Source organism: Haliotis cracherodii, unplaced genomic scaffold (genome assembly GCF_022045235.1).
Source record: "Haliotis cracherodii isolate W230 unplaced genomic scaffold, xgHalCrac1.p SCAF_16, whole genome shotgun sequence".
Lineage (NCBI taxonomy): Eukaryota > Metazoa > Mollusca > Gastropoda > Lepetellida > Haliotidae > Haliotis > Haliotis cracherodii.
In genome coordinates this window covers 14513160-14537490 of record NW_027266271.1, presented here as the reverse complement: position 1 = coordinate 14537490, position 24331 = coordinate 14513160, and the positions used below count along the sequence as shown (strand labels likewise).

Here is a 24331-nt window from a genome sequence, read left to right as displayed (position 1 = left end):
CTCTGTACAAATGTTTATTATTCTCATGAAAACCTGGTGTGCATACACTCACACCCCCAATATCACAGATCATTGCTCAATCTCTAACCCAGCCGTGCTTTGAAGGAAATCGTCATTCTACATTCAGCAAGTTCTCCGTCAATCAGTCTGTCCGGCTAGCTTACAGAAGTACAACCCAAATCTCCAGTCACCCTTTGGCAACAAGGACTCAATATGACCCCAGCCAGATATGTGTCCTGATGTAGAGCCACTTCTCTACAGTGTAACTGACAATTTTCTGTCCAAATGTATTGGAGCATTAATTTTGAAGATGCAAAATAGCAATGTAGATTCAATTTGAGTTGTGTTTAAACTGGTTGTTGACAACCTCATATCTAAAATATCTGAAGAGTTCATAAGGTATTCCATACCTTTAAATTTGAAGACTGAACAAATAAAAACCCAAAACAATCACAGAATTAATTATGAGTAAGCATAAGAATTTCGGAGTATGAATCACACAAGATGTCAGAATGGCAATCACACATGACTTGAGGTTTGGCTAGGGTTGCAAGGTATTGGAACGCTGAAAATAAGATGGTTAACAACTTAAGTATCTACATGGAATGTGGACCTACAGCAGTTTTCATCTGTTGTATATGTCGGCACTCCTAAGCTTGATGCCAACGAGAATATAACTGCCAAATGAGCTTTACTGTAAAATAAGTTAGTTCATTTCTGAAAGTAAAGTTAAAGAAGAATTCCTAGCAATACAGTCAACTCTTGATATACCAATACCAAATGATTGATAAACAGTTTGCAATATCTAAATAAACTGCAAAAAACAGGGTTAGAACTTAACACTAGCATGGGGCTGTCAAAGTATTACTGCTGGCTAATCAAATTTCCCCATTGTTTTAACATTACAAGTTCTAACCCTGAAAAACATTACCCTCAAATCAACATGCTTAGGGATTAGAAGTGGGATTGTTAATGGGACATAATATTTCTCCATGGCCATATAGTCCATCATGAGTTGACTTTACATTCATTAACAGTGATACATGTTCCACGGATTCAATCAGCTAAGTTTGCAGAAAGAATCTGATTTCTGTGTACAACACTGACATATCCTTCCATACATTTACAATTTATATATTGGAGATATGAACAAACTATTATTTCAAGACAAGTACAATTTTTTTCTGAAATATCCAAAATATATTGTAGAGCAACACAGAGCATGTATTGTGTTCAGCATTTGATTTTAAGTGCTCCCTAATCTATATCCACATCTAACAGAAAATCAACATCTGACAACATACATCTATGTTACATAACATCAACAAGAAAAAGCCACTTAGGAAGTGTGTAACAAACATAATACAGAACTTCAGCATCTATACTTTAGCGCGATATTCTAGAAGATTGTGATTCTACAAACAGTACTGGTTTATAAAGAGCAGGGAATTTTAAAAAGTTCCGTTCACTTTGAAGAAAATTTTTATTTGTTATTCTTAAAATAATGTTTTACATGTAACATTCGTACATATTTATTAGAAAGGATGTGAAATTTATCAAGCTATGATATACATAAATAAACTTAAATAGGTTAAGAACAACCAGATTCTTTCATATTACTCTAGTTACTTGTCATCTGTAACCCATATGAAAGAATTGGGTGGTCCTCATATTTTAGTAGTATACCTTAAACATCCTATTCCCTCAGAGAAAAAAAAAGAAGAGAAAAAAAAAGAAGAGAAAAATATTAACTGGATGGCAAAATAGTACCTTATTTAAAATTAAAAATTATTTACAGTTATGGTAAAAGATGTTTGTGTGGGAGTTCATGATCAGCGTTCCAGTGCCTCTGCTGATACAATGCCACATAGTATGCAGCCACTCGAACTGCCACACAATATGTGGCAACTCGCATGCATCTCACTAACTGGTACACAGAGAATCGCCAACATTCTCAGCTTCATAGCATCACTAACAACTTCACATTCTTCAATGATCACATTCAAAAACAAACTTTGCTTATGGTAATTTTGTCAAGATGCAAAACATTTATTTTCAGACATTTCCAATTTTGCAGTTTCAGAATTTGTTCCAGATGACTGCATAGAAAATGTTTTAGTCTCATTTATACACTGTAGAAGTTCACTTACTCAGTGTTTTCATTAAGATGGACACACCCCAGGCACGAACAACTGGTTGAGATAATGGTGAAAGCTTTAATCTATGATCACGTCTTTTGATTTTTCTCCTGTGCTTATCATTTAATTTACAAGCACCTTAATTCAAGCTGTTTCTACATATATACCTGCTTACTACTTCTGTGGGTATAGAACCAATGGACAAAGAAACATTGTACGTGTGAGACAACTTATTCTGATGTCTGACATACATGTACTCCTAATAATAGTTACTACTGATCATTAAGCACAAAAAAACCAAACTTTATAATATAAGAAATACTAAAGTTCAAGTGAGAGGATAAGAAATTTATCAAAAGAATTCTACCATTGTCAGTATCAGGCAACATGAGTTACCTCCTTTGAGTGGCAGCTTTGTCCATATGAATGTCTCCAGAATGGATCAGATGAAAGGTTAGGGAAAACATTATGGTGTCATTTTCTACAATTGTTGCAAAACTTTCTCTGACATGTTGTAACAGGGCTTGTACAGGATTACTTGAACTAGTCAGTTTACCAGATGAGCTTAATTTATTACAGATGTTAAAGTGAATATTTTGGCAGTCTGGATTTCATGCACATTTTCTGATCATACCATGGAAGTTCCTTTTCTGTTCTTGTATGCAGGTTTTGCTTCTAAGAATTATACGGTACTTTCCATACATCTCTTGATTACAACTGAACTTATCTAGAAACAAGAGGATCTGCCCATTTCAGTACTGACATGATTGCAACATACCATGTCAAGGAACTCACTTGATTTGTTTACCAATAACCTAGTGATCTTTAAGAATCCTATTTCCTTACATGATTTTAACAAGTATGAAAACTGAATATGTAACACTCAACTTCTCCAGAATCTTATCAAATTGGAATAAGTGATTGCAGATACCCATCTGACGCCTGTCTATCCGTCTGTGATACACACAGGAAGTAAATTGTCAAGCAGTTGATGCCTGTCTATCACTTCCTGTGATACACACTGGGAAGTAATGGTCAAGCACTTGATAAACATGGAGATGAGGGAGAATGTAGAAGATGAATAACATAACACATTCCATTTATATGTCACACACACGCATTCCATAGAATTACCCGTAGAATTGCAGCATCACTATCATGGGTGTTTAACTGGACAACAGCTGTAACATGTAGCATCTAGATTTAATCATAAGCACTTCACACATGACAAGTATTTCTGTTGTTAGTCCCCACATCACTTGTACAAGAATATATGCACAACATTCTAAACAATACAATGAGTGTTGCCCATCCCGAAGCATGTTTTTCTACATGTGGTGTTGCACTGCAGCCAGAGTTGTACGAATGGCTGTTGTTATGAAGAGTTCTGTCGTCTGGCACTACACCAACTCCATCGCGAGTCAGACTGGTAGGGCAGGAGTGTGGGCCACTAGCAGGTGGCAGTACCAGCCCACACTCAGTGTTGAAGAGTAAATAATCAGCAGACTACTCTCTCCGACCATCAAGTAACATCCATTGGCAAAACTTGGTCTTTGTTAAAGGTGCTCACAGCATTGTGGTCTTCATGGTTTTGTCTACAAGTGAAAATATATCATTTCAAAATTTTGAAACTTTTGAAGAAATAATCTGAGAGTTGATGAGTGAATTGGATTTTACACCACTTAACAGTATTCCAGTGTCAGCTTAAAGTTGTAAGAAAGCCCGAACAGATGCAGGTCTCGGACGTTTACCACTCTGGTGAAACCCACTAGCATGGGCATGGTGGTGACCAACCAAGAAATATAATCTCGGTGAACCAGATTCGAACCCACAATCATAGGTGTCAGGCACGCCCAAGGGACACAACTCTGCACAGCAAATTATGGCACATTAGACTAGGCCACAGTGCTTCCACTGAGAGCTGATGAAACTAGTGAGTAAGTGAGTGAGTGAATATTGCCTAACACATCAGCAATCTTGCAGCTATTCATCGCAATAATGTTAATGACCCAAATTGTAACTTCCTATCAGCTCTTGCTGATTCTAGTGTGGTACCCCAATAAGAATATCTGGGGTAGAATTGGTCTTCAGCAACCCATGCTTGCCGTAAAAGGCGACCATTGGTTGTCGTAAAAGGCGACTAACGGGATCAGGTGGTCAGGCTCGCCGACTTGGTTGATGCATGTCATCGATCCCAACTGCGTGGATCGAGGCTGATGTTATCAATCACTGGATTGTCTGGCCAAGACTCAATTATTTACAGACCGCCGTCATATATCTGGAATATTGCTGAGTGCGGCATTAAACAACAAACAAACAAACAAACAAAGAACCTCCATCAAAACTAAATGAAGGCATGGTCTGAAAGCTAATTCTAGTCTGAAATGTTCATGGGGAACACAAACAAGAGGGCACTGGCTTATTTCATTGCAAAATTTAATGTTAAGTCTATAGTAATAGGTGCAGTATCCAACTCACTTGAGCAAATTGAGTGCTGTGGCCGGTGTTGTTGATAGCTTGAATGTGCTGGTGTTGGCTGGCATCACTTTGTTGTTTACACTGGGCTTCATGAACGTTGATGCCGAAGACACCTTCACCGACGTAGCTGCTGTCAAAGCTGTTGTAACTGCTGCCGTTGTCACTGAACACACATTGAGAGGGAAGTTTAACTGAAGAATGTTAGCTGCTGGTGAGGTTGAAAGTCCACTTGTTTTACCTATGAAAAGAACACAGGATGTTGCATGTATCAAGGTACCTCAACCCACACCGACATTCATCATATTAGGCTAAATGTGTTCACAAATCCCTTAGGAATGGATATATACGGATATCTATATAGCTTAAGATTTAAATTTGTTTTTCATAACAAGGCAGCTAGTTTTTAACTCAAATGTCAACTAACTTAGTCCTCTCTGAAGAGAAACTAAATCCTGTCTAACGCTGAGATAATATTTTCACAAGGAAGTCTGCAATTTTGTCCTTGTTGATAAGGTATACAATAAACGTTTCAACTATATCATTCCTTACTGTCTATCAATGGTCCATTTGTTGTGACAGCAACTGTTGGTGGTGTAGGCGTGGTCGTCTGTGTCGTCACAAGAATTGGTGGTGCAGTTAGTGACGCTGACAACAACGATGATGGTGATGTTGACACAGGGGGTAATGAAACAGAGGGGGCAGTTAAATTGTTCGATGAGGATGAGGAAGTGGATGTAGTAGGAGTAGTAGTTGTAGCACCAATATTTGCACTGGGAAGCTGAGAAGAATTCATCACTGCACTCACAGCAAACTCGGCACTGGCAGAGTCCAATGTAAACCTTGAGGTTGGTTGTGATGAGAAAGATTGGCCCAGAATCACAGATGAGTCTATCTCAGATGCTTCAAGTTGAAGCAGTTTTTCCTCCTGTTCCCGTTTCATTTCAAGCAACTGTTCTTTGTGAGACTGGAAAGTCTCAAAGTTAAACTCAACAGACACTGGAGTACTTGACGGTGACCGACTACCATGCCTTGAGTCACTGTCAGGGGGCGGAGTTTTTGGACGAAAATGAGGACTGCAAATAAATGTACAGTTGATAGTCTTATGTTATTTGACATTTACCACTGGCTTTACCTATTAGCTTTAGCGGGAAAAACAACAACAAAAACATCTGTAAAGGGATCAAAAGTCATAAAACAAAGTAATCTTCATACTATTCAGTGTTCGAAATTAGGTGGAATCCTGGGGTCCTTGAGACTTGCTGCTTGGTATTGGAATCTGAGGACCCATTTAAAGTCTTTAGCATTGACCCTTGGCGCTTATGCTTAATTTCAACCACTGCTATTTCACCAAGACTTGTGGATCAAGGGCTTAAATAATAAATACCAAAAGAAGCATTGTTGCACTTACATTTTTCTTTCCCGTATATATGTGACATATTCACCGAGCACTTCAGGTGAATGTGAGGGATCACCCAGGTCGAGTCTGTCTAGGCCATCGTCCCAGGGTGTATACGCTCGGTCCATAATGACTCTAGATATGAAAGAAATGCAACATTGTTAAACTAGAAAAGGATACAGCTGACCGATAGCATTGTCTGGCAATTTGTTTTTTTCTCTAGTTTCATAATATCTTTCAAATTTTCCGCGATCAGCAGCCAGACTCAAAATCTAAATGTTTCTAAAACATCCAATCCTATAAAAAAGACCATCAGAAATGATCATGATAGCAATATCAATCATTCCATTACCATCTCAGTATGTATTCCAACCACATCAAACTGGATATGAACCTAAGTCCCCTAAACAGTGTACATCAACATACCCAATGTAACCATGAGTTTTCCCACCATACAAGTAGCCACTCTCCAGCCAGCATAGTACCTCTGCCACAGGCTAGTGCCATGTGACGATGTCACATCTTATACAGTCCATTCAAGATATTGCAAATGTTTTTCATCTGTTTCATTTTTGACAAGTCTACACATCTAGATAAACATGTCATTGAATGGCTAAGTTCACTGTGAAAATATCTTAAAATGTGAAAATATATTTCCATTTGCATAGTTATCATTTGTTTACATTGTTTGTATGGCTCCACGTGCTGTAATTGCAGCCCTACAGAGAGCACCTCACTGTCGCAGTTGTAGTAGCATATCTAGATAATTATGCAAAGCAATATGTAAAGCGCCCCAAAATACCTGCATAGGCTAATCTGTTAGGCAGAGAATAGTCAGGTCAAGGGATGTGAAAATTAGCCTCTTGCAGTGGTGTTATGCTATGTCACCACTGCTCCTGGTGTGACATGTAGCTTCTATTTGTCACAATTTGCAAGTAATTGTTTACCATGGACCTATTACTTATGCCTCAAACCCTGAACATTGGGTTAGCATTCTTTATGAAATTTTCCTCAACTTAATAATCCACACTCCTGCAACTTAACAATCCAAACTCCCTCAGTTTAATAATCCGAATTCCTCAACTCAATAATCAAAATACCTCAGCACAAAAATCCAATCAGACAAACAGATTAATCCTATTATAGCATGTCAACTTACCGTCCACCCCTGCCAACTCGCCGCCTGGAGAACCCAACACAGTTTCTTGGAGGAGGTAGTGACATGAGAGAATATCTGTATTTTTTATCACCAAGGCCACCTTCATCAGGACTACACCAGGACCAGTTGCCTTGACGACCCATGAGAGGCTGCAGAGAGAATATTTTATGGTAAATTACACAAGGCGTTGATGCATGAGCAGCTATCCTTGTTGTACAAGGACATGCTACATGTCACTCAATATGAATTATAGATGGTCTTTTACTCCTTGACTGGCTTTGGGGATGTAATCGGCGAAGGCTGAGATGCTAGGTGTACTCTGCTCTGGTGACACATTGCACTGGACCCCCAAGTTAGTTGGAATGATGACCAGTGCCCCATTCCAAAAAGGAATCACAGCACTATGACTGTTGTAAGTCACCGTCAAATATAGGTGATACGCTTGTCAGCGCTATGACAACTTTGTTGAATGGGCCCTGGGATCAGATGCCTTGAGTGTATTCTGTTCTGGTTACACACTGTACACACACAAATTAGTTGGCTTTTGTGACAAGAATGAGGAACTAAAGGATGTATTTGTCTTGGGACCACCAAAGGGGAAAAACAAGGTAGGATCCACAGGATCTTCTATTTAGTATACAGAAAAGATATCACATACACTAGGTCACATTTTTGCAATTATAGTAGTCATATGGATGATGTTTATCTATTCTTTACCGCAACAAATGGCCCAAAAGAAAAATATGAGAACGGTCAGAAAGAAATGGTTCAGAGACAGATCAATATTAACTTCTTAAACCATAAACTGTCATCTGATAATGCAAACCATGTTTCTGCTTCAAATGACCCAGATACACAGGTCAACAATACACAGAATGCTTCCATGGTGCACCTAAATTGTGTACTTGATAGTGACTCTTCTAAATCAAAGACCAAAAAATATAGAAATTTTCAATGAACCAGGCTTTGTGATTTCATGTGATTGACGGTGACAAATACTACGACTAGTCAGCTTTGTATTAATCATTTGAAATCAAATTAAATGACAGAGGCAAATTGTTATTTCAGAATGATTACCTTGAAGAGACATACTAATGGCAGCGATGAGAAACTAGCTGTTGAGCCTAATATATTAATCGAACATAGTTGTTGCAATTCTTAACAGTACATCTGATAGAGAAGCCATGCAAAACATTATGTGTATTGCTAATATATATTTCTTGTGGGCGGCAATGTGCATAAATAACCTGCATATCAGGTTTTAAGTTTTATCATATGATCTCCGAAGAGTCTGGCCCCATAAGATTTGAAAATGACCCCATATTTATATCTTGCAGGGATCCCTGTCCCTACTCTTTTAATATTTTGGCAGCATACTACCATCTGACATCCTACTGTTTCGACAATCAAAATTCAAGTTGATATATATGATATTTGTGCACTTATGTCCTGAGTTAGAGTCAGGTCAGATGTGTATAAGGCCCACATTGTGTCAACAGAAAGAGGCAAATATACTTACAGTGAAATAATGACAATGTTTCCTTCTCTTGAAGGCAAATGGACCATCAGGATCATTTTCATCTTCATGATCAGATGGAGACATACCCTGAAAAGAAAGGATAAATGTTGCTAATAACATCTCAAAATAACTTCTTTCAAACATATAAGAATTATCAACAAATCAATCAGCATCACAAAATTAATTATCCTGATTTCCATACCAAGTATAAAACAAGACAAAAGTGAGCAGGGCTCACTAATATCCCCGACTTCGACTCCCAACATTTTTGAAGTTCAAAACATGAAAAAAGCAATGTTTTCTCAGAAAATCCACTTATCAAAACCAAACTTTGCACTGCACCTTTCCTATTAGTATGTAAACTGTACCCCCAATTGGAAAAGAATCCATGAAGTAGTTTTAATGTTATAGGTCACACAAATGGTTCAGTTAAAAAATTCTAAGTAAAAAAATGAAAATAGCTGTATTTTTTTCAGAAAATCCAAATATTGAAAACAAACTTGTGCTGCACCTCTCCTATTGGTAAAAAAAGTGTTCACCAAGTTTGAAAAGTATCTATGAAGAAGTTTTCGAGTAATAAGTCTCAAAGAAAAAGGCTCCTGGAAGGATGGGCGGACAGAATTCCTTGGCATAGCTATATATCCCCACCCTTTTAGGTCAGGGGTATAACAACATTCTGTTTCACACGGTATCAGTGATTAGTAGCAGTATCAAAATTGAAATTGTATTTCTGTCCCCGATCATCTACGTTGCATTTTAGGCCAAATCTTTAGTAATAACACATTAGAAGTCTTAATGCTGGCAGCCAACTCACAGGAGAAAGCCCATCATCATCAGAGCTGTCTATATCTGGATGCAAGATGTCCACTTCGCTGTAGTGGGATGAGGTAATGTTGGACGTTTGATGATGGTGGTTGTGATGGTGATGATGCTGTTGCTGCTGGGATTGTTTCCGTTTTCGATATGCTCGCTTCTTGGGTTTGGGGGCAATATCCTGGAAATCAAGAATGAAATAAGTAACTCATTTCCTGGTCATGCCTTTGGAATCCAACGATTTTCAAAATAGTCCCGAGAGATCAGAATTAAGCTGTCTTCATTTTACACACAAACAATAACACATTTGATTTTAGATGTCTAAATATTCTTTGAAATCAATCATGTTAACACCTAGGAATGAAGCAAACCAAGTAAAATGGTCTCTAAAAAGAATTTTCTTTTATAAAAGTCAGGAACAAATAATCGTGATGATTTTGAAATGAACTCATTTTTAAAACTGAGGCAGGACAGAGAGAAGTTTCAAATGAAATGTCATTCAAGTCCATGTTGCAGGTCACAAAAAGTAAGTGATTTGTCAATGGAAACAAAATACAAATAGGGGAGCCTTAAATCTTCATCAAATACAAATACAAACATGGAAAATGTTTCAATACTTACCCCATTCACCCCCTGGACCCACTCCCCAGACTTTGAGAGACTAAATGGTGGAATGAAAGACGGATGCTTATGCCGTTCAGCTTCAGCATGAGCCAACAACTTGCCATCAAAATCTTCACTTTGGTACCTGCAATACACAAAGTTACACTGCATTAGCAAGGATAAAATATTTCAGAAGATGTCAACCAGCAACAAATGATTCAGATTAGATATATAATACAAATCGCAAACTAATATCCCTCAAGAAAATACAATTCAAAGTAGACACCAAGGTCACATGTTTTTAAGATCTGTAGAAAAATGAAATTAAAAAAAAATTTAAACCGAAGACCCATGCCAGCTGGCACAACTGATGAAAATAATACACATTTGATAGGAGCAAAATGTTAAATAACAAACAGTTGATCGTTGTATTCAGGTATCTACAGTTTCAATAGAGGTTAACTGCAAATGTTTGAATATTCAAAGAAAAAAGTAGAATTCTAAGACAGGTCACGAGGTTACATGCTTTCTCACCTTTTCTCTAAAACTTCAATCGTTAACTGAAGCAACTCCTTCTTAGACTTTTCCCTTCTCTTGATCACCTCCAGCAATGTACTGCAAAATCAGAAAGAAACAAAATAACAAATGAATAATGTTTTACATTGCATATCATTGTCAAAGACCTTTCATGATGGCCTGGAAACAAAAATGACTTGACCAAGAAATTCAGATTTACAGGGCTCAAAGTTAATTTTTAAATTAAATGGTTGCCAACTAAGTTTACTATTGGCCAAAACAGAATCTTTATTGGCCAGGATACTTATTTTTCTAGATCATCATAAAACTAACGAATGTCCTATCATTTGCCTATTTCAATGGCGATTTGTGCAATGCCTTCTTAACATTCAGCTGACAGGTATGAGGATGAATGCTGTGTTAAATCTAATTCTAAGTTGATTAGTTGTTCATCTGATTTTGATTACAGAGCTCGAAACGGTTCAGCAATTCAATTGTTTTCTTTATTGTGGTACAAAGTATGCCGTCTGCATACTTCATGTGCCAGTTTCCTTTGTCCTTTGTGAGTTACCTCCCTTGATCTAGACCCTGAATACGGTTGTTGTCAAAAACATGATAGTAACTAATTAGGGTGTAACTTTGACCCAAAGTCAAGAATCATTAACAATTCTTTTGCATATTTTGAAAGTCACCAAGTAGTGATGAGTGTATTGCCATCATCAGGTTTCACTGGAATACGCAAGTGAATCTCTCAACTTTGGACGTTTAATGTATGAGATTTCCATCGTCACTGTTTGTTATACACAAGCATAGATTACAATTCAGTATGTGGTGTAACTTGTTTCATTGTCATCGATTCTGATATATATATATATTTATTACTTGCCCGTGAAGAGATCACCCGTTTAATAAACATACAGCTTTATTACACATTGTGTAATACCAAAACGCGTGCTTATGTACTCTCGGAACACGTTTCACGAACAAATATTGAAAGCTCTCAACATCCCTTGGCGTATTCAACGACATTGCGTGTGGAGATGATAGATCACTGGGAGGAGCTTATGGACACTCGATGACCCCAGCAACCTTGTTGCTAGGCTGACGTCACATTGCTTTGACTCGCCGATGGATCTTGCAACAAAATTCAACAAATTACGTCATCGGGTATTGTGACGTGATTGTAAACTTTGAGGTGCAAGGCCCCGTTCCACAAGGCGATCGTACGGTAGCGCAACGACAGTCGTTAGTCTAAGTTAAATTATGTGAGTTGTGATAGCCTTAGCACTACGATAATTTTGTGGGACGAACGCCTGAATTCTAAAGGTGGACCATTGTATGATATTAAATTCATACGTTTCAACTTTTGACGTGTTTGAAGTATTATTCTGTTAAACTCAATTGGATTATGCCATGGATCGTGTAGGTGTCGGCCTATTTACACTCAACAGTATAATTCTAAAAACATTATAAATGACAAGTAATAAATAAAATACTAAACTCGCTCTCGTGTAAAACCAATTTTATGAAACTCGTGAATAGTTGTGGTATCTGACTCGCTTTCGCTCGTCAGATACCAGAACTATTCACTCGTTTCATAAAATTGGTATTACACGGGAGCTCGTTTAGTATTCTATATATATATGATACTCACACTGCTCGACTGAGGTCCCTCCTGAGTTTCAGCATTTTCTCGTATGAGACTTCATCATTTTTGCGATTCTGAAACGAATTGTATTGGATTTCAAGGAGATGACAAAAAGGTCTTCATCGTGACAACTACGGTCACTGAGTGGCTCTTAACATTAAACATTAGGATTATGAAAAAAACTCACTGCCTTTTGTGCTTAATTCAAATATTGAGTAGTATGTACAATATTTGCATCAGCTCTTCATTACCAATACTTCCTTGAAGGCCAGGAAAAACAGTAAGCTCTGTACCTTTCTTGTTTGCATCTTCTCAGTTCTCCGTCGGAAGGCCACGTATGGGTTATTAGTTGTTGACCCATCCCGCTTCTCTGTCTTCACAGTTGCTATCAATGGTTGTTGCTGTAAAGGGGTAACATTTTATTCTTCATGATTCGTTATTTGTTTCAGCAATCATAAACAGTGAACAAAGTATTCTATTATATTGCCTGAGGTACAAGGTCGTGCTTGAAAAGTAAACAAAAGTCATCATCAAAGCTGTTGCCATGGAAATGGAATCCCTAAATACCAAAAGGCACCATATTTTAATTGTTAATAGCAACAGGCACCACTTCAAACCATGAATAATACATGTACCAAGTTAAGATGAAAAATGGTGAACAGTTTCTTAGTTCAGCTCTGGAAACAACACCAACCTCTTTTTCAGCTTGTTTCCATGGAAACAGGGGAAAATCAAATTGGTAATAATAAAAATTACAAAAAAAAAGCTGCAAAAGGCACCACTTCAGAAAAGAAATGATTGCAGACGGACGGACTGACAGACGAGGCGATGAATATAGCCCCCTATATGCTTTGGTGGAGGGGAAAAAGGCAGCAGGAGGAGAGAGTGGAATGAGAAATCATAATAATAAAAATGCTTCTGAAATGTTCCTTTCAATACTCACTGTGCGTAACCTTTTATTGAGCCAATAGTCATACACAGCAATGATAAGGTCATCATCCTCTTTCAGTAACAACTTAGCTTCCTGGAGGGTAACCACCTGCAATGACACATCATGCAACATTATATGTAGGGTAAACGAGACAACATTGTCTTATTTATCAATGTACTCTCTGCAAAAATCTAAAACTGAACATTAAAGCCTCTTTATCTTTATATCTATCGGTCACATTCTCAATGAAGCAAGGCCATAAAATGAGTTTTAACTATACTAAAATAAGTTGGGAAGGTTTTTAATTTCAATTCATTTTTTTTCTGAAGAACTGCAGACATGGGGTCAAATGTCAGCCTCTTACAGGCCTAGATAAATCCCTGTCTGATTTATTGAAAATGGGGGTTCAATGCGATAAAATTAGATGATCTTGCAGATTTTCAGTAGCATCAGCATTGCGGACCAGTAGCCACAGCTGACCCTCCAAAGGGCAGGAAAATATTGTTACAGTGAATGAGTAGGTGAATGTTGTTTTACTTCACAGTCAGCAGTATTTAAGACATACAATTACAACGGTGATCTGCCAATAACCATGTCTCAACTAAGTAAACTAAAGGTTGACATTATGAGCAACGACACCAATGTAACAATCTAATCCTCATTGGTTATTTCATACATGCATGGCAAAATGGGGAGTAACTAAAAAATAGGTGTGCTTTTCTGAACTTTGATAAAACCAGATCATGCTGGTAGAAACAGGGAACGCTTCTCACCAATGACATATAATCAGCACTAACCTGCTGACCACTGCCCTTTTCCAACCTATCCATCATCTCTTCAAACTTGAGAGGCGTGATCTCCATCTTCTTGGCCTGCTCATTGAGCCAGCCCTCGTCTTCGCTGTCCATGTCATAGTCCGGTATCTCCTGGTCCATACCAAACGCTGCCAGAAAACAAAGCCAGGTCGTCAGTTGCAAAGTCACTCAGTAGTGTTTTACTTTGAAAATATTCCAGGACATGAGGATTTGTTTCAGATATGGTACATTTTTTTTTTTTTTTGATGTTAGAACTTGCCTAACCATGTAAACAGCGACAGCTATTTCTGCTAGGTCCACACCATTTACCATTAGCAAGAACTGTACTTATGTTTCAGTCAGTGTATTTCAGTTATTTATTGATGTTCCTACTGATGTTGATCAACATTTCAGAGCAAAAATTATAAAAGATCAACAGGATAAAATGGCCACCAATGCACATCTTAAGTTGAATGAGGGCAGTAGTCCTTGTCTTTCATTTTGTTAAAATATTATTGTTGAAGGACATTTTCAAATGTGCATTTAACGTTTGTGAGTAGGACAAGGAAATGGGGGTTGCTGATGTATAAAACTCAGAAAACAGTTACTACTAATTTTAGTGTCAAAGAAAAATAGAGCCAGATCACTATAGCTCACCTTGATATGTAGTCAACAGTCTAAAATGTTGACAAAGAACCACATAACAAAAGATGCTGTGAGCACCGCTACTATTCAAAAAATTTCGGAGGACAAAAATATAATAAATATGAAACCAGTAACCAACTTTCCTTATTTGCAAGAATGAAGTAGTATTTTAGAACACTGTTGCAATGCACAACAGTTTAACTTACTTTACATAAAGTTTAAACTCTTAGGGTCAGATACCTACTAAGGAATTCCACATTTGTCTGCCATACAATTATTTCAATTGTTTCCCCAAAACACAGTAAAATCCTAATAATTTGAAAGTCATGTTAAAGTTCAGCTTCCAGTCTGGCAATTTCTGGGAAGAGGGTCCATCCAGACCATTTTGAGCCCAGACGGTAAAAAGTGTTTTTCAAAATAGCTACCATGGCTGACACAGTGACAAATCAGATTTAAAACCTCTTGCTAACAGAATCAATATAAAGGAAAATGCTCAGTTTAACATTAATGCACTGAACTGTAAAAATATCTCTGAATTTGGGAATATAAGAACTATTAAAAAAGAAGCTTTCAACAAAAGAGAGAGAGGAAGGTGATTCACAAATTCTAACCTCATCATTGAGGGGAACAAACCTGAAATTTCAGCTTCACTGGTCCAGTGATTTCTGAGAAAATGCATTCAGGTGATAACGCTGGATAAGCAAGCCAGAACATAAACTCACTTGATTTTGTTTGGCTAGCTAAAAATTCACATAAAATATTCAGGAATTCACTGTCAGATCAGATCGTAAACTAAGAGAGAACTGGTGACATATTAATCAAAGTCATCCAAAGCAGATAGGTCATTATCTGTGGTAACTGGGACAATTTGTCTGAGACAAACAGCCAAAGGCAAGCTGGACAATTCTAATCCCTTTTATAGTGTCATGAATTTGGTATTCCTACCCTGAATGTGGATGTACTGCTTCCCCAGTTTGAAGTCCTGCTTGTAATATTGGTCATACTTCTCAGCAATATCCTCCACTTCAGGTATAGGAATAACCAGTGCCTCGGATGTCCCATAGACCTGCTGTGCGGACAAGGCTCTCTGAAGATGGTGCTCCTGCAATCATATAAGTTTAGGTTAAGTCTGGTAGAATACAATGCGTAGCTGTATGTAGGTTACAATAAATCCAATATAATATACTGCTTGTTGTTTAACACCGCACTCAGCAATATTCCAGAATGGCGGGTCTGTAAATAATTGAGCCTGGATCAGACAATCCAGTGATTGTTACATGAGCATCGATATGATGGGATATGATGACACGCATCAACCAAGTCAGCGAGCCTGACCACACGATCCTGTTAGTCACCTCTTGCGACAAGCATAGTCGCCTTTTATGGCAAGCATGGGTCTTTAAGATACACGATGAAGAGTAATATCACCAAGAGTAGACAACTTACATCAGGGGTAGAAACTAACAGTTATAGTCCACAATGATAACATATAGAAAAACTCCTAAAAGTGGCAAATTTCTACTCGTCCTAAAGATGCCTTAACTATTGATTGGCAAGGACTATAGGACTAGTGCCAATTTCTAACGCTGAACATGAATCCATTAAAGTGACAATTTGAGAAATCCTTTCAAAAACCTATATTGTCGTCCCTATGTCAACAGATTGAATTAAACCCAACTACTCCACTGAACATTTTGACTAGGAACTCAAGTCAGGAAACTTGATTTGGGAAGAAAACTAGTCATTTTCACTGTTCTTGGGACTAGCGAAGTGGTGCTTGTCTAGATATGTGGTAGTCCATAGCTACCTTGTGTCTAACTGCTGGGGGACTCAAGAGCCCTGGGCCCACTTGCATGAAGCAATCTTAGTGCTACAACTATCTTAAGTGTATGTAAGAGTATAGGACTTTTGATCATTGTAGTGTGAAGATTGCTATGTTTATTTGTTGTTTAACACCACACTCAGTAATATTCCAGCTATATGACGGCCGTCTGTACATAATCAAATCTGGACCAGACAATCCAGTGATTGTTACATGAGCATCGATATATACGCACTTGGGATATGATGACATACATCAACCAAGTCAGCGACCTGACCACACGATCCTGAAAAGCATAGTCGCCTATATGGCAAGCATGGGTCTTCAAGATACACGATGAACAGTAATATCACAAAGACAAGGGATACAATGACATGTGTCAACTAAGTAAGCAAGCCTGACCACCCGATCCCGTCAGTCCCCTCTTCTTTGTGCAAGTGGGGCCTGGGTGTGGTTGTACAAAACCATAGCACCAGGATTGTAGGAAGTCTATGTTATGGTATTGGTCACCTAAACGCTAATCATTTTGTACATATGCTGGGCACTAATCAAACATGTCAACAAATTCTTTTTATCAATTTGTATGAATAATGTATCATAAATATCCCTGTTCATAAACCAATTACAATTCTTGATAAATATTTGCTTATTCCACGAGATTCTTAAATGTTGTAGTGACAGTATAAATTCACAAACCTCTGGTATAGACTTTGTTAGCTTAAATCCCAAAGGCAACACACAATCATCAAAGCCTATGACAGACAAATAAAACTTGTTTTTTAATAAGTCAGTTTGAATTTTACTGTTGTCCAGCAACAGTGAGTGAATTGTGTTGAACGTTGCTTTGAACAGCATTTCGGTAATATCTCCGAAGCTTGATGTGGGAGGAAAGATGGAAATGATATAGATGTTTGATACTATCAGTTTGGAGAACCCATGATTGTGGGTGTTGACAAACCTTGAAATCAGGCAGAATCTGGGATATGAACCCATGATCATAAGTTTCTGGCACGCCTCTAACTCTGCACAGCAAGTGATCAAGGTAATATTACCAAGAAACAACCAACATCATTATGAGTTTGGTCTGTTTGTTGTTTAATGCTACACTCTTGCCAGCTATCTGATGATGGTCTGTAAAATAATCTGATCTGGACCAGAAAATCCAGTGATTGACATCATGAGCATCAATATATACGCAATTTGGTTACGATGGCTTGCATCAAGGAAGTCAGCGACTGACAATCCCATCACGTTAGTCGCCTCTTACAACATGCATAGGTTGCTGAAGACCTTTTCTAACATGGATCTTCATGATCTAACATGGATCTTCTTCGCAGAGCTATTATAAAAAATATCTACTGAAACATCCTCCGTATGTATGTGAATTCTTTTCAAATGTGTAACATTACAGGCCCATACCAGGCATTTACACAATGAATCAAACATAACGCACATCATTTTGTCAAAGGAACTTACACAATTAGTAACTGAGAAGGGGACACATTTTAGTACTGTTAGGACAAACTTTAAGTGCTGGGGATCTGGCTCTCATTTCACAAAGCAATCTTGGTGTTATTACTTGTAAGACTGTTCAGGTATTGGAATAACGATTGTTTTGGCACTACAATCACTTTGAACAGAACTGTTGTCTGCGATGCAATGGAATCCATGCAGGAAACCTCTGCATGTTTCATTTCCTATGGACAAGTCAGTCCAACAGGCTAGTATAGCACTCACAGAAATATACTCCTAGCAAGATCATTAATACCTACAACTCAAGGCCACTGCGGGTGTACATAATATCCAGAAAGATTTGTCTGATCTTTTAAAACATAGGCCTAGGTATCTGATCTTGCTTGCTCTTACCTTATGAAGCATATTTTCCATCGAAATACTATTTTATTTAACCACATTTGATCCTATCTTGAATCATTCAATACAAGTGTAAAATGAATTTTATTTTGGATATTAATTCTTCTGTGTGTCATGTTCAAGATCACATCACTAACATGTCTGTCAGCCCAGAAAGAACCAAAAGGAAAAGAACTAGTCCACAGTTCAATTCAATTATACAGTAAACTTCAGTTCAACAGGATCACTAGTTTTAGTTCATTATAACCATAGTTCCTTATAAGCATATATATACGGCAAATGGACAGGACCAAAAAGCAGTTTGTTATATCCATCGGTTTTTTATAAGTGTGTTTGTTATAAATGTAGTTTACTGTTTATACTGCTGCAGTGTAGCAAAGTCCTGAAATTCAAATTTTGTTGATGGAACAACTTTCAATTTTTCAAAGACAAGTGAATGTTGCTGTTGATGTCGACTTGCAATCTATGATTAAGTTCGGAAGTTGTGACAGTCTACAAGAAGAACTTCTCAGACCCTTGGTTGGGGTGGCTTTGAGGCATTTGTTTCTACCATTGCAATAGTATTGTGACAGTGAAACAAACTGATATTACATGTACAAATATTGCAATAGTATTGTAAAGTACTGCACTGTCCTACAACACAGATTACAATGCATTCTTCCACATAACACCCAACACATTTCCAAATTTAACAGAATGCTTCTGAAGTTGCTAAGGTATCCTGACTGACATAAATAATAAAGCATTTCTGAAAGAATACCGTATCTTTAGACATGGTTTATTTCTGTATCAAAATGATCGAAAAGTAAATGATTAACATTATTTATTTCCATTTTATTATATCTATCAATACCATCAATGTGATTCGCTGATAATTTGTTAAAAAAGAAAATAGATGTACATTTGTCTTTGATAAGTTCATTTCTCTGTTGTTTGTCCGAGAAAAGTCATTGAAGAATGGTGATCAGGAGTAATGACCTTAAAGAGGAAAGGTATTTTGAAATATGTACAGTGTTTCATATCATAACCTATGTTTTATGATACGCATCCATTCACTTACTTACTGTATTGCTACACCTCAAGAAATGCAGCTGCCAAAGGGTGTTAGCCATGGCCACAATTTCAGAGAGACTAGCAGTGTACAAAACAAACGGTAGGCCTATGGCCCATGGATAAAAAAATTCTAATTGGTGTACGATGCGAGTGACCGATTGTCTATGATAATCTGATTAAATCAAAGGATCAATTAGAACATTGAAGCAATAAATTTGCTTACACATTTTGACATTCTGACTTCGTTCATCGTGTCAATTTGTCACTGTTATCTATTCATTTATCCAGCTAAACATTTAACAAGCAATGTTTGAAAAAGTTCTTCAATTCTTGCTCCAGATTGCCCCATTTGCAGTCTGAATGTTTAAAATTTTCACGGGGTGCATGCCCCTCGAATTCCCAAGGGGGACGATTGCAGAGCATTTCGCATGTTCGGTGGTCCACCTTTCAAGGTTTTGGGGCTACCAGAATATATTTCTTGATAGCCCAATGTGATACTTCTTGGTGTCATACACTGGACTAATTGTTTTCCTGCTAAAATCTAGCCATTGTTTACATTAAACCACTAGTCACAAATGAACTGCTGACCAGTTGGATAGGACCCACGGTGTCTATCCCTGAAAGTGTACTAGATCATTGTAGTGTGTGACTAAGTTAGGTTTTCCACAGCTTTTAGCTACATTCCAGCTATGTGATGGCAGTGGATACTAGAAATTGGAATAAAACCAAAGCCTTTGGCGTGAGCAAACGCTTCGACTTCAAGGCGAAGATCATTAAGGGAGCATGATATTGTGACTGTAGGCTTTAAAGCTGCTTTGAACAGTATACCAGTTCTATTGGTGTGTTCAGAAAACACTAAATGATGCAAATGATCAACTTTATCACTTTTATCAAAGCCATGTGCACTGGGGTGGTTCTGATGGACAAAGGATCATATTTAAAGTGAATCATGGATTTGCAACTAAGATCCTGGAGCAGCAATTGATATTAAAAGGATATTGTCAAACATGGGGAAGCTTGCTTCTGACAACAGGGGAGTGCTAATCACTGTCCATGTGTGTAGTTGATGCTCTTTTAACAATAATTTGATAAGTGTATGAACATGGCTAGACTAGACTTGTCAATGAATAAATACAAGTAAAGAAGTCTGTTACATCTGCATTAGAAATTTACACGAAGCTTCATAATCTATGATGAAGGCTAGCAGTCAGAAAAATTTAATCTCCCTGATGAATTAGCTTTTTTATAGGAAGCTGGTGAGACAAAAGTTTTCATTCGGTGATCAGGATCTTGTGGTGAATCATTTGAACAATGTGTTGCCATTCAAAAGTGGAAAATCCTAGAAATGATTTAGCAGTTAAGTTTATGAACTTTGACATTGACAGGAGTCTGTACAGTTTCTTATGGTAAGTTCAGTATTAAATCATTGTAAAGTTTTCAACTTGGAAAGAGTAAACAAAGTTTCTTGCCTGTATGTCTAATAAAGCAGTACCATCACAGAAATGTGGTAGGAATGTGTTTTGGATATGGTTACTGAACAAAATGGTATACACATTCAAAGAGTTTTGACAATCAGTTTGCAAAAATGTGACAAACATTACAAACAACTATCAACAATGAACATCATTAAATATCAGTAATATTTTCAAGTGTAACACCCATGTTTTGCGTTTAAGGAACCTCTGGATGTGCTTCTGCAAAAATTTATAGTTCCCCTGACAAACTGAAATTGCAGTGTTTAAGATTCATATAAACTTCAAATCAGACAGCTGGACTGACAAATCGGGAAAAAACATTGTCAGTCCCGATTTCACTTACTCTGGACTGAACAATGCATACCAAACACTTCTGATGAGAATAATTCAGACTGTTGATCTAGACATAAACATGAACAAATTTATTGCATGTTTTCTGCGATATATATTAATAATGGGTCATTATCTAAATGTCACTCATGGTTTAAGTAAACTTAGTACATATTCTTCACTTTTTTAACTAAATCTACAAAATGGAACTCGAACAGACATGCATAGTGTAAAAGTTGAGAACCTGGGACCAAAAATGATGTTCTCAGACTGTCAGGCAGATATATATTTTAGACACTGGCATTTCATAGCAATCAGACCAAATGCAGTAACACTTTTCTCTCAATAAAAATAAAATGACAGAACAAACCTACTAAGTGAGATGAAAGCTCTGTATCACCAACATGACAAGAGGGCAAACTAAACACTTGCTTTGATACCATAAAGGTCACAGTTAAATTTACACCCATCACTTATTACTAACCATAATATCCATCCAAGATCTATTAGCAGTCTGTGCCATAACTTTTTAAGTTTACTTGCTCAAACCTGTCACCTGACCTCATTTTCAGTTGGATCTTAGTGTCGTTGAGGCAACTTTAATTAGCAAAGCTTACTAGACTGAAAAGTGAAGAAAAGACTTTTCTGTTGTGAAGAAATAGTTCTTTGTAATAGTGTCTGTATTTTCAGAAAATGTCCCAAACTTTTATAGGCTGCTGCAGCATGCTGAATTAACACAGAGCATATTGCTAACAGTAATAAGCAATGTGTTGTCAAGTAACCAAAAACTTAGAAGTTAAAATTAATTAACAATAGTCCAGGTATATTTTTTGCTCAACTACAGAAAGACAACCAAGACATTCCTCACTCAGTGACTGTTAGTATGCACTGTCTGGCTAAGTGAATACTGTGAGTGAGTGAGTTGGGTTTAACACTGCTTTTAACAGTATTCCAGTTATATCATAGCATGTCAGCTTAATGTGGGAGGAAAGCCTGAAGTGATGCATGTCTCGGACGTTTACCACTTTGGTAAAACCCACAAGCACGGGTATGGTGCTGACAAACCTAGAAACATAATTGGGACGAACCGGGATTCAAACCCACAATCATAGGTTCCTGGCGTGCCAAAAGGGACTGAGTGAATACTGATATGAGGAGATTCACAAAATGAGGGGAGGGCATTTGGAAATATTGTGTAACACAAACCATGTTTACCTATGACCTGTATTGTTTCTCCTAATACAAATGTACCACAGCATTTCTGAAGATTGTTAACAAAACAATACTCATCCTTTAGGTGGGTAGTACATGTACTTCAAATGGAAAACTTTTTAATGAGTCGGTGGCTAACTTGTTTATTAAATAATGAATGATTTTGAAAATATAATGTGTGGAATACTGTTAATTGTTTACAATATGAAAGACCAATTTTAGAGTTTTACACCACCCCAATTAATACAGATTTTAAACTATATCAACTAAACTGTCAAAAAAGTGAAGATGAAAGTTCATAATTAATGAATGTCAAGCCAATGACTACATCATGTTATTGCTCCTGATCCACTCTTCTGGAATATAACACTGCCACAATGATCATAAGTAACACCACGCAACATTAAAATATGAGCATGAACTGGTAAACATTATCAAGGAAATGATGCTTAACATGTCAAAAGATTACTTTAATTAGTCTGAAAGATGTCAAATGTATTGTTAACATGAACGGAATGAACTTGAGAAAAGTTTTACGATGTGTGTCCGAACAGGTATCCCAATGTGAATGTATGCACCCATTGTCTAAAATCTGCAAAAGGCCAGGGGTGCTTATTAAATAATCCCATACTTTCTGCAGTCCAGGGATTACTTTAACATTGAACACTGAAACACATTCAGACTCAAATGGTTAGTGGTTTTCAATTAGAACAGTCACACTGACATCGAACCAATCCAGTGTTTTAAAGTTGTAATCTACGTGTATCGTACCTTTACAAGCATGATGTGCACAACAAAATATATATCTTTTCTAAGCTACAACATACATGCCCCTGAGTAACAAATTGAACACCCATTCACCAAAATGTGCAACATGATTGAATGGGCATACAAGTTAAGCATCAACCATTAGTGTACGTTTACAGCAAATAGATCTAATTATGAAAATAAAAAACAAGAAAAAGATAACTAATGAGCTTTTAATACTAACAGGTCTTAATGTGTTAAAGACACTGCTATATTTGCAAAATATTTGGCAGAAGTTCAAAAGGGGGAATCCCCCTTATAATGCAGGGATTCCCTTGACCCAGATAAGACAAAACTTGATTTACTTGTAAACTGTGGAGTTATTTCAGTTTATTTGTCCATAAGAAACATTTCTAAATAACAAAGGTGGTCCACAACAGCCGAGAATGCTGTCAGTTTTTGTACTTTCCGACGAGATGAAATTTTGACACACACCAAGTTCGCATTATATCGTCACTACCGTCTAAATATGGCGCTTGATGTCACGTGACTTAGGGACAAAATAATGCTCACAGACAAAGACTGGACGTTTCTTGGCAATATTTTCAGAGTCATGAACACAATGATATCCATGAAATGCAGCAACAACATCAATAAGTAGCGCAATCGCCTCATAATGTCCCTTTCGAATGAATCTAGGTAAAGTGCGCGCCACCAAGATGGCGGCCAATCACAAATTCCGGTTGCTCTAAACAAAGGCAACGTACCGTTTCCTCTTCTTTTTCCATTCCTGTCGGCATCAGAGGTACAGATCTGTTGATCGTTGCAAAATCAGGTAGATCAGGTATCTCATCCGCCCTGAAAACAGGCATGGGCTTCGTGGCGTCCAGCGCCCGAGCCCTAAACGATACCTTGCTCATCTTGCCACCCTAGATATGCTAATGAGCCTGTTCAAGGAAGTTTTCGTACAAAGTGACGGTTAGAGCCCTCAATTGCGGACTCTACCACACTGAAACCAAACGATAGTGTCAATACATTTTGCCGAAGGTCTAAATCTAGCACTAGAACGTCGCCCTAGTTTACCCAAAGTCCGCAAACCCAGTATATTTTCTACGATTTTCGTGTTTCATCATGGCGGACTTGCCAGTCCATCAAGGTATCCCAAGATTCTTTGTACATT

The 24331-nt window shown here is 37.5% G+C and overlaps 1 protein-coding gene across 2 annotated transcripts; it reads right to left on the bottom strand.

Moving 5' to 3' along the window:
- On the bottom strand, positions 1-24308 carry LOC139463857 (enhancer of polycomb homolog 1-like). 2 transcript variants are annotated; one of them, XM_071245237.1, is made up of 15 exons: positions 23919-24308; positions 15586-15742; positions 13999-14144; positions 13214-13309; positions 12564-12671; positions 12277-12344; positions 10641-10721; positions 10125-10251; positions 9505-9684; positions 8691-8777; positions 7172-7320; positions 6025-6147; positions 5166-5689; positions 4617-4854; positions 1-3733 (listed from the first exon to the last, which is right to left on the bottom strand). In XM_071245237.1, exons 1-15 carry the CDS (start codon positions 24069-24071, stop codon positions 3661-3663), a joined length of 2310 nt encoding a protein of 769 aa, XP_071101338.1. In that variant the 5' UTR covers positions 24072-24308; the 3' UTR covers positions 1-3660. The 2 variants fall into 2 exon arrangements, with proteins under 2 accessions (XP_071101338.1, XP_071101339.1); XM_071245238.1 differs by having other exon boundaries at positions 4617-4779.
- Between the last annotated feature and the right edge of the window lie 23 nt (positions 24309-24331).

Excerpts from the sequence above, each read along its gene's own strand:
- LOC139463857 (XM_071245237.1), bottom strand. The coding sequence starts at position 24,071 with ATGAGCAAGGTATCGTTTAGGGCTCGGGCGCTGGACGCCACGAAGCCC. Across the intron at positions 10,252-10,640 it reads ATTGAAGTTTTAGAGAAAAG|GTACCAAAGTGAAGATTTTG; the intron begins GTGAGAAAGCAT and ends TGTGTATTGCAG. Across the intron at positions 8,778-9,504 it reads ATGATGATGGGCTTTCTCCT|GGTATGTCTCCATCTGATCA; the intron begins GTGAGTTGGCTG and ends CTTTCTTTTCAG.